Source organism: Mandrillus leucophaeus, unplaced genomic scaffold, assembly GCF_000951045.1.
Source record: "Mandrillus leucophaeus isolate KB7577 unplaced genomic scaffold, Mleu.le_1.0 Scaffold846, whole genome shotgun sequence".
NCBI classification, from domain to species: domain Eukaryota; kingdom Metazoa; phylum Chordata; class Mammalia; order Primates; family Cercopithecidae; genus Mandrillus; species Mandrillus leucophaeus.
Genome location: NW_012109208.1, coordinates 1308070 through 1319389, shown reverse-complemented (window position 1 = coordinate 1319389; position 11320 = coordinate 1308070). Strand labels below are relative to the sequence as shown.

General features: G+C 52.6%; 1 protein-coding gene across 3 annotated transcripts in view; it reads left to right on the top strand.

Moving 5' to 3' along the window:
- Nucleotides 1-11320, top strand: part of ACSS1 (acyl-CoA synthetase short-chain family member 1) — a 61812-nt gene that overhangs the window by 43956 nt on the left and 6536 nt on the right. For 2 of the 3 annotated variants that reach the window (XM_011968510.1, XM_011968512.1), the window contains 6 exons: nt 1949-2086; nt 6937-7029; nt 8100-8212; nt 8509-8635; nt 9345-9472; nt 9620-9683. In XM_011968510.1, the coding sequence (XP_011823900.1) occupies nt 1949-2086; nt 6937-7029; nt 8100-8212; nt 8509-8635; nt 9345-9472; nt 9620-9683 (663 nt within the window). The remainder of the gene's footprint in view (nt 1-1948; nt 2087-6936; nt 7030-8099; nt 8213-8508; nt 8636-9344; nt 9473-9619; nt 9684-11320) is intronic. The other variant, XM_011968511.1, reaches the window with a different exon arrangement.

The window sequence follows — 11320 nt, the reverse complement described above, 5'->3', positions numbered from 1 at the left end:
TATAGGTGTGAGCCACTGAGCCTGGCCTAAAATATTGTTGATATGTCTTTTAAGTCCTTTTAAGCCTATGCTCCCCCATTTCCTTACACTTGGCCATTGTCGTGTCCAGCCATTTTTCTCTGGTGTCCTTTGGTCTGGGTTGTGCCTGTTGTCCCTCTGCCCTCTGTGTTTCCTGCATATGGGCAGTTGGATCCTGAGATGGGATCAGGCTCCAGTGAGCTGCTGTGGAAGAATAAAGGGGATTCGGATGTCTGTCCTCTCATGCTTCTCGAAGCTGATGATGCTTGATGCCATTCTTGGCCTTTTTGACTTTTATTTTTTGTAGTTCTTAAGAGGTTTAAAAAATCGTGGCGTAAGGCAATGCAAAAAGGTGTCCACGTGTTAAACATACAACTAGACGGACTCTGCAGTGTTCCCACCTGTCCTGCTGCTGGAGGCCGTTTGAGGAGCCAGCTGCCTCTCACAGCTGTGGCCTGCAGCATATACATGCCGATTTCCTAGTGACCTGGTGAACATGGTGGAGTGGGGGGACAAGCTCCTGATGCTCCCTTCCTGTCTCTGCAGCTTGTGTTCGACCACCGGCCAGGTGACATCTTCGGCTGTGTGGCTGACATTGGCTGGATTACAGGACACAGCTACGTGGTGTATGGGCCTCTCTGCAATGGAGCCACCAGTGTCCTTTTTGAGAGCACCCCAGTTTACCCCAATGCTGGTAAGGATGGTGAACCCTGTTTGGGACCCCATGCTGGTGTCAGGGGAGAGAGCCTGAGGCTCGAGGCTTGTGGAGAGGTTCATGGAAAGGGGACACCTGGGCTCTGGTGAGGATGTGGCTCTCCAGGTCCTGCTGTCGAGATGCCCGGTGGGGCCAGGCACCGGGTCTTCAGAAAGATCCGATGGGCAGCAGCAGGGAGTCTGACTTGGCGCTGGAGGACATCTCAAGGCCCCTGCTCCTGTAGTCCTGCCCTCTGACTTAAACTGCCGGCCTCGGGCCATCACTTTGGTATCCTTCTCACCTCTAGGCCGCCTGCCCAGATCCAGCCCTTTCTCGAGGCTAGGATCAGCAGCCTGCCTCTTCTGTTTCCCAAGCCCTGCCCCTTGAACCTTCAGGGCCATCCCTCAGACCATGTTATGCATGGCCTAGAACCATCTCCATTACATTGAGATCACTTTGAAAACAAGGTGAAGTCTGGCTCCCTTGGGCATCGTCCTCCCACACAGCAGTGTCTTCAAATATTTGCTTTAATGTAAGAAGGCCATGGTGGCTCTGCCCAAAGGCTGCTGCCACAGCGTTCCATGGCGCTGACAACTGTGCACGAACTGTGTTATCACCTCCCAGTGCTCCATCCCTGCCTTTGGGGTCTGGGTGTGCTCAAGGAAGAAGTTGTAGGGGCAAGACCAGGGATTAAGGGCCATGGCCCAGGTGCTGTCTCAGGCCACCACTTCAGCCCCTGGAAGCTCAGTGTCCCATGTGGAGGGGATGGTGTGGGTGGTGGGTTTACAGGAATCAGGGGTGTGCATGCTGGGCATATGGCCCTGCTCCCTGGGACACACACAGTGGCAGCTCTGCTGTCACGAGGGGAAGCCCCAGTCACCACTTTAGAGCCCATGTAAGTGTGACCGAGTGAAAGCTCTGTGTTAATGCTCCACGGGTTATTAAATCCACATAGTATCGCCTTGAACTAGGCCATCACCCTAAGCCAGGTGAAGACTGTTGCTGAATGTGCCACCCATGGATCTGGGGAGTGCTGGGAGGAGAGCCGCCATTGGAGACTTGTCCTGTGGGGCTTCTTTCCGTCTTTCACTGGTGGGGGCGTTGGGAGGGATCCTTTTTATATGGACATATGCATGTCTGCACGTGCCCAGCACTCAGGAAGTCTTGGCTGATCTCTAAGTTTAAAGTAGATCATGTCAGCTCTCCTGCTGACAGTGAATTTCGGCCTTTCTGTAGGTCGGTACTGGGAGACAGTAGAGAGGTTGAAGATCAATCAGTTCTATGGCGCTCCAACGGCTGTCCGGCTGTTGCTGAAATACGGTGATGCTTGGGTGAAGAAGTATGATCGCTCCTCCCTGCGGACCCTGGGGTCAGGTGAGTGGCCTGCCCCGCAGCAGGAGAGGGTGCACTTGCCTTAGACCCTCAGAGCCAATATGCGCTTCAGCAGGACTTCAGTCATGAAGCTGCCCGGCTTTGTATGTGTGAATTCATGCAACGCCAGACTGGATCTGGTAGAAAGCACCTCTTCCCACCTATAAGCCCCTCCCCAGAGCTGGCAGCAGTTACCAGTCTGGGGAAAAGCATTCCAGACATTTTCTGTGCCATCGTTTCTGTGCCCAATTTCTGTAGCTTAATCTTCATTAGGAATACTTACCTACTCAATAAGTTAAGGGCCAAGTCATTTCTTTAGTGGCAGAATGGGATTTAATTGTGTAACTTAGCTGGGTGTGGTGGCAAAGGCTGAGGTGGGAGGATTGCTTGAGCCCAGGAGTTTCAGGCTGCAGTGAACTAGGATTGCACCACTGCGCTCCAGCCTGGTGACAGAGTGAGATTCAGTCTTCTAAATAGTAATAATAATAATAATAGTATAACTACAGTTTGCTAAACACTGCCCCGTTGTTAGACCTTTTGATTGTCTCCAAGTCCTTAGACCTTTTGATTGTCTCCAAGTCGGTGGAGTGGATACCATCCTGCGCTTTTTCCCTGCTGCTACTGTAGATGTTTCCAGGCAGACAGTTCAAAGCTTAGGCCTATTGGTAATGTTGATGGATATTGCCAAGTCACGTGGAAACATTTTGGAAAGGTGACGGTGTCATGGTTTCGACAGTATCGGCGGTGTCTGTCTTTCGGTCTGGTGCTGGGAGGGACTGGGTGCTGGTGACTGCTGTTCCCTCTCCTGTCCCTGCCACATTTCATGTCTGCCTTTACATGTGTGATCACATGTGGTCAGCCACCTGCTTGGTGGCTTTTCACTGGGGAAGCATGCAGGGCAGTGACCACGGAAGAGTGTCCCATTCTACCACATGCATCCGTGGGAAGGGAGTGCGGTGAACATGTGATTCTGCTACTGCTGGGTGACCATGAGGCCATGTGGGCATCTGGGCCACAGGTTGAGAGGCACTGCAGCTGGGGCTGTGCCCTGCAGAGTTCACCACTTGTTCTCAAATGTGAGATGGGGATGAGACCTACCTGCAGGGTGGTGAGGATGCCACAGAGGGTCAGATGTGAGCCTTAGTGTAATGTTTAGCATGGAGATGATTAACGGGGAGAGCTCCTGAGGAATAGCAGGCATCCAATGACTCCTCCTCCTCTTTTCCCTTATTTTCCCCTTAACAGTAAAAACCTTCTTTTCTCAAAGAGCTTTCTAGATTAAAAAGCAGGAGGGGTTTGAATACTATTAATAAGAGCAAATATGTATTAAATGCCTTTATCTTCACATCCTTTGAGCAAAGAGCAGATGTTGCTTCGCATTACAGAGGAGGAAGAGGAGGCACAGAGAGGTCAGCAAACCTGCCCAAGGTCACTCAGCAAGTAGGGTACCCTGTGCTGAACCCAGTACCTGGTTCTAGAGTCAGTAAAACTCACTCTGCCTCCCACCTGATTGATGGGCTCTAGGCACCCACCCTGTACCCTCAGCAGGTCCTAGGGTCGTGGATCACTCTGCTTCCCTTGCCATACTGTCCCTCCACCTCTTAGAAAGAGCATGGGGCTCCTTTCCAGATGGTGTGTCTTGGTTTGCTTTGTGCTGCTGTAATAGAATACCCTGAAACTGGATGATTTATAATGAACAGAGATTTATTGGTTCACGTTTCTGGAGGCTGGGAAGTCCACATCAAGGTGCTGGCATCTGGTGAGGGCCTTCTTGCTGCATTGTCCCATGGTGGAAGGGCAAAGAGAAGGTGAGAGAGAGCAAGAGGAAGTTGAACTCACCCTTTTATAATGGCACCAATCCCACTCATGAGGGTAGAAACCTCTTGGCATAATCACCTCATAAAGGTTCCACCTCTTAATACTGTTACAATGGCAATTACATTTCAACATGAGATTTGGAAGGGACAAACAATGAAACCACAGCAAGTGGTGAGTTTGGGTGGTCTCTCTTGGCATGCTGGAGCTGGGCTTGAGAGGCCCATGTGATTCTGACTGCCTGGGCCATACAGTGCTTGGGAACTGGGAACAAACAGTGGGGTGGTCAGGGCCATAGACACTCTCCCAGATTCTCTAGGTGTTGTCAGCAGGGCCACATGAGTGGGCCCTAGGCATAAGGTGGGGACAGGGCTGAAGGCCAAGATTTGGTTTTCCAGATACACTCATGGGATTTGTCTGCTGAAGGAAGATTCACGGGGTCCAGTGACAAGGAGTACCACACTAAGTGCATTTCAGGAAGGGGTGTGCTCTGGCAGCTGCATTAGAGTGTGATGTGTATCCCAGCAGCCTCTGTCCCCACAGACCTGGAACACCTCTGAGCCAGGGGGCCAGCCCCCAGCATAGGCTCAGCTGGGTTTTGTGTATTTAGCTGGTCAATAGGCACGTTCCTATTCCTGTTGCATAACCGGTTCTAGCCGCAGAACCCTGCGGGAGGCCAGGTGCTAATCACACACCTCGTTGTGCTGTTCTTGGTATACAATGCTGGCAGGCTGCGCGGTGTCCTGTGATGTCTTGCACCTGAGGCTCCCAGCACCTTGGAGCAGTGCTGGGGGTCAGTGTATTCTACACCTTGGCCAGGGCCAGCACTGTGCTGGCATACTTGTCAGTGCAATTCCAGAGCCCAGACCCATTCCAGGCAGCTAGGATCAGCCCTCACGACACTGAGTCATCAGAATCCCACTTACTCAAGACCCTCCCCCTAGAAGTGTATTTCTCAAAGCTTTTTTAAACTTTCAATTTCATAAGTAATACATGGATAAGCTCTTGTGAAAAGAAGAAATTGGAGCATTGAACTTAAAGCTGATGTCCTTAGGAGCTGGGCGTGGGGGTACATGCCTGTAGTCCTGGCTACTTGGGAGACTGAGATGGGAGGAGCCTTGAGCCCCGGAGGTCAAGATTGCAGTGAGCCATGATTGTGCCACTGCACTCCAGTCCAGGCAACAGAGCGAGATCCTTGTCTCTCTAAAAAAAAAAAAAAAAAGCTAAGATTTTCCCTGACCTCTGCTCCAGGTGTTGTTGCTCCTGCGCCTTCGGTCCCGTCTCCGCAATTCAGTTCCTGTAGTGGATTGCGGCTCTGTTAAATGACGTTTTCTTTAACACCAAAGTCACCACACTGTGCTATTATGCTGTAATGTTTGTTTTAAGATCGTAGAATCTGCATTTTTTCCACATGGATCTGCCCTGCTGTGGGGATTGCCCTGGCTCGTGTGGTCACATCCCCGTGGCTGGGTGCAGGCTGTCGCAGTCTCCCAGCGTGTCCACCAGTGCTGCAGGGCATCTCCCTGCCCCTTGTGGATGTTCTGAGTGCAGGTGTGACACATAAGACACCGAGCCGCCCATGTGGCCAGCACTGATCATGCAGCACTGATGCGGCGGCCGCTGCCGGGACAGGCTGTGGGTTGTGAGTGGTCCTGAGCAAGGGGCAAACACCAGCACGAGAATATTTCAGTGTTTTAGTGACAGTGCGTCTAGCCTGGAGAGTTCTGGCTGAGTGCTGGCCTGGTGTGGAAATGTCATAAGGTAGACACTGAGAATGCTAGGGTGTATGTGTATCTTTTTCCTTTCTATTGAGATATAATGTATACTAAAGGGTACAGATGTTAAGTGTTCAACTTGAGAGATGTTTACATGTATAAGTGCTACAGAAATTCCCAGTCCCCAGAGGCCCCCTTATGGCTCCTGCCAGTCACGGGAGTTACCTGAGCCATGATCACAGTGTAGCCTGCATCACCACGGACAGATGTGGCTGCACTTGAACCTCAGTTGGGTGGGATCACACAGCACACCCCTCCCTTTCTCAGCATCGTGCCTCAGACTCACCCATGCCGCCATGGGTCGTGGAGGTTCGCCATCTTCTTTGCAGTGTGGCGTTCCTCTGCAGGAGCGTGCCATGTTGTATTTAGCCACCTACTCCTGAGGGATGTGTGTGGTTTCTGGCATGAGCAGAGCTGCTGAGGACACCCTTTACATGGCCACTTCTGGTGGCATCTGCAGTCATTTCTGTGGGGTACACATCAGGGGTCATGTTTTGAGGTGTTCCGCCGTAGTAGATTCTGCCCCAAGCAGTTGCTCAAAGTAGTTGTATTGGATGTATGGAGTTTTAAATGTTAAGAGAAACATCCAGATTGCTCCCCAAAATTGCTGAACCACACTACCTTCCTATTGGTGTCTGTGAAATCCTGTTTTCCCCACATTCTTGCTGGCTTTTTGATTTTCAACCATCTAATGATAAAAATACGTCACAGTCATGTGCATTTCTTTGATGACCATAAATATGATCTGTCTCACTGCATTTTCAGGTCTCCTTGTATGTTCTTCAAAAAAAAAACATTACAGAGCTGTTTTCTCCTTAAAAATCTCTTTATTTGGCTGGGCACGGCGGCTCACACCTGTAACCCCAGCACTTTGGGGAGGCCAAGGCTGGCAGATCACCTGAGGTCAGGAGTTCAAGAACAGCCTGGCCAACATGGTGAAACCTGATCTCTGCTAAAAATACAAAAAATTAGCCGGGTGTGGTGGCAGGCACCTGTAATCCCAGCTACTCAGGAAGCTGAGGCAGGAGAATTGCTTGAACCTGGTAGGTGGAGGTTGCAGTGAGCCAAGATCACGCCACTCTACTCCATCCTGGGCGACAGAGCGAGACTCAGTCTCAAAAAACAAAACAAAACAAAAACCAAACCAAACAAAACAAAACGAAACAAAAAAAGAAAAACAAAACAAAAAAAACCAAAACTTACTTTTGGTTTCAGGTTTATTTGCAACCTGTTAACATCTTTTTCTTTCCTGTGTGGTTTCAGTGGGAGAGCCCATCAACTGTGAGGCCTGGGAGTGGCTTCACAGGGTGGTGGGGGACAGCAGGTGCACGCTGGTGGACACCTGGTGGCAGACAGGTGAGGAGGCCTGGGGAACAGGTTCCAGTCTAAGTGCTGGGTCTGCAGGGTTGGGTGTGAGGCTGGGACTGGGGTCCGAGCTCTCAACAGCAGGTGCAATAGAAGACACATCAACGCCCGAGACTGCGGAAACCCTGTGGCCTAGAGTGAGGGAACTCCGAGGTCGCCTGGCTGCTGTTTCCCAGCTATGGGACCTCATGTCACGACTTCTCTGAGCCTCAGTTTCCTCCTTCGTGAGGTGGGGGTGCCCCCCACAGGCCTGGGTGAGGGTGAACTGAGGCGACACAGCCCAGCTTGCTGCCCAACGCCTGGTGTGCAGCAGGAGCTCAAGGGCCGTGTCCCTTCCAAGTGCCCCTTTCTGAACAGGGGAACATCTGATGAGACAGGCCCTATCTTCTAAGGAAGCGTGAGTCTAAATTTAAATTTTAGTGAGAAAAGGAATTTTTCCTGTGACATTTTGTTTGGATGTGTCCCCCCTTCTCTTGGGTATCTGACTTGTTAGGATGCTTGGGGAGAGAGACCACCACAGATGTAATGAATGTAACTATCTGAGGGCTCATCCTCAAGCCGGAAAATGAGATGTTCCCATGGGACAGTCCCATCCATTTGGGAAAACCTGGGGCAGAGATTCTCTAGCTGAGTCCCTGGGGCATTTCCCTGGTAGAGGCGAGTGCCAGAGAAATAATGTGACGGCAGGATTTGAGGGCATCTTTTTTCGTTGCTGGGTTCGTGTCGAACAGGCGCTGGCCCAGAAGCAATTCTTTTTCCCCGTCTTCATGTGCAAGTGGGTGGGCTCTGCCGTTTTCTACTTCAAGCAAGGCCCTGACATGGCGAGGGGGCCTGTACCTGGCTGTGGGACGCCAGAGCTCCTGGGGCTGAGGCCAGCTTGGGGCTCCTTCTCATATCCGCCGTGGAGGGCACCAGACTCACATCTGGTTTGCCTCAAAGATCGTTGTGCCCCTGAGGCATTTCCTTGCCCACAATAGGGACAGTCCCACCCACCCCCCACTGTGGATACGCATATCCCTGGGTCCGGCCGATCTTGCATTTCTTCCTTGTCGTACCTGCAGAAACGGGTGGCATCTGCATCGCACCACGGCCCTCAGAAGAAGGGGCGGAAATCCTCCCTGGCATGGCGATGAGGCCCTTCTTTGGCATCGTCCCCGTCCTCATGGATGAGAAGGTGTGTATGGGCCTTCCCCGCATGGGGGCCATGTGCTTGCCCTCCCTTACCCCTGCCTGCCCAGCCCAGCTCCCTCCTGTGTGCCCAGGTCTGTACCTGGCAGGAGGCTGCTGACCTCACAGCGTTCACTGCACTGGTATCATGCACTGGCTAGCGGCCACACAGGCGGCTTGGGGCCCTCCTCGGGGCAGAGGGGAGAGCTATGGACAGCTCCCTTGAGGGCAGGGCTTGTTATTTTTTGGCACACTTGTCACCCAGAGCCTGCCCTCTCTCACGTGCATGTCCGGGGTCTACAGGGCAGCGTCGTGGAGGGCAGCAACGTCTCCGGGGCCCTGTGCATCTCTCAGGCCTGGCCAGGCATGGCCAGGACTATCTATGGCGACCACCAGCGATTTGTGGACGCCTACTTCAAGGCCTACCCAGGTGAGCAGGCTGTCAGGGACCCTCTCATTTCTTTTCAGCTGACTGCTGGAATCTTATTCTCAGAAAACATTTTTAATGGGATTTGAGTGCAGCGTAGCACAGTGGCCAGGAACAGGCGCTCCTGAGGCCAGAGTTTGACTCTGACCCCCTCTCCCTTTGCTGTACCTCCCTGGCTTTCCTTATCTTGACAGTGGGCATGATTCCCTGCTCGGGGACTTTCTTGGGGCTACTTAGGTGTGGGTGTGAAGTCCTGCCCTGCAGCCAGGCCCGTGGTAGGATCCTGTTAGCTACTGGGGAGGGAGGGTGGAGAAGTACCTTGGAAGACTGTCACCAAGGCTGGGAGTTTTCTTCCAGTTTACTTTTCTTTTTTCCTAGTTTCCCTTTTTGTCCTTGGGTTGGAAATTTATATGAATGCTATCTCCTCTGTCTTGTTGGAACCAGTCATTTTCAGTCTCAAGCTTGTAAACAAGACTCAGTGTTTTGGAGAAGCGTCTTGGAAGTGCTGCTTGTATACCTTCTGCTCCCCGAAGTCTCGATGTCTTGGAGCCACCTGCCCATGCTCTAGAACATAGGGAAGCATCGGAGTTGCAAGGAGGGCCGATGGGCGAGACTGCAGCTGTGTGCTGGGCTGCAGAGCTTCATGCTTAGTGAGGTGGGGACGTGGGTCCTGGCTCAGGGTTCCTGGTGCTGAATTTCTCTGCTGTTGTAGGCTATTACTTCACTGGAGACGGGGCTCACCGAACTGAGGGCGGCTATTACCAGATCACAGGGCGGATGGATGATGTCATCAACATCAGTGGCCACCGGCTGGGGACCGCAGAGATTGAGGACGCCATCGTGAGCACAGGCTGGGCCTCCCCCTTCACTCCTGCACCTCCATGATGCCCCTATGGGCCTGCAAGTCCGGGTGGGAGTCCCTGGTCCGAGTCACTTCTAGCACCAGGGGCTGCCACATTTTGTCATTTTGTTCTCTGTTGTACACAGGCCGACCACCCTGCAGTGCCGGAAAGTGCTGTCATTGGCTACCCCCACGACATCAAAGGAGAAGGTGAGTGTCCTGGAGAAGAGCTCCTCTCTGATTCCTGACCCCATGCCCATTATGGGCACCTCTGTACGAGGAGCAGACTCTGGAGAGTGGGGTGATAGGGAATACTGTGGGCCAAGCTCCCGGTGTTCTTCTCTCTCAAGTGGAAACTGCAGGGGAGGGGCCTGAACAGCACTCGTGTTCGGTCAGGTTTCTGAAATGCCCTGGTTCTGCTGTCCTTCCAGGACACGCATCCACAGTGGCCGTGACCCACTTGGGCTTGGCTAAGCTTCGGGGGTTTCCCCCTCTGTCCATGGTTTATCTGGTGGAGACATCGCCCAGCCCTGTTACAGGGAGTTTATGAGAAAATGTCCAGCCTCATGTGTCCTCACGGGCTTGGTCATCGCACTCAAGCCAGCTCTGCAGCCACCACGCGTGTGTGCTGGAGTGTGCTCTGGAGCGTGCAGGCTGTGTGCTGCCCTGGGACTCTTTGGACAAATCTGACCTGTGGTTCCCACTGCACAGCGCCATGCCGGGGGAATGCAGAATGAGGGACTAGAATGGTCTTCTTTACCAAGGCCACGCTTTGTTTCGAGTCTGCCAGCTTCTCAGTGTCTGGGTCTGGGAAGGGGCGGGAGCACCCAGGTGTTGCAATGCCAGGTCCATCCAGGCACACTGTCTGGCCTGGCGTGACCTGGACACACACAGATCCAATGCCAGGGCACTGCTGGGCAGACTGGCTTCTCCCGCCCTGCCCAGTGGCCTGGGGTCTGGCTTGCCCTCCCGCTGGGAGGCCACCCTGTGTCAGAGTGTGTCCCAGATGTCACCTGTCTCCCTGTACTTCTATGTGCCGTTGTTCCATTATTTACTTAAATGCTTTCTTTAAATTGACCCATTGCAAGATTGAGAATTTGTTTCAGTGCTTTACAAACAGCATTTTCAGTTGCCATGAAAAGACTGTGCTGGTAAGGCTGGGATGTGGGAGAGAGCTGGTGGGGACCCCTGCCCGGTGACGTCCACATGTGATCAGGAGGGTCAGAGAGGACGGAGATGAGGACAGTTTCTCAGGTGTGTCTAGGAAAACTTAGTGCTCAAACCTCGCTCTGACAGGAGCCTGGGCCCCTTCTCTGGGTACTCCTGCATTTCACGTCTCTGGGCTGGGGATCCACAGGGCACTGGGGTGTCCTGGGATTGGAAAGCCGCATCTATGTCTGAGTCCAGTGGCTGAGCCAGTACTCCCTGGGGACACTGAGAGGGGTCTGTGCATGGTCCGCTGTGTCTGGGGGCTCAGAAGCCCCTGTATTGAACTCCATAAAGTAAGTGCAAGATCAAGGAAAGGACAGTGGAAGTGACCTTTAGACAAACGTTTGGGCATCGCAATCACTGTCTTTCATAGGGCAGCTTAGCCTTAGGTCTGTTGGGGTGGTGTTGGGGCATGGTCTGCTGTGGACGCTGCTGCCCAGGGCACGTTCTGCATGTGTGGAGCTATTGCAAGTCTGGTGTTGCCAGGCTTCTTAATGTCTGCCAGATGTGTGGGGAGAATTTGTGTATCATGGGTATGATGATTTTCCTGATTTCTAATGAATTTGAGTATCGATTCTATAATTATGAAGAGCTGACGAACAGCTCTTGATTGGCTGTAAAGCCACCTGTGAGTATCA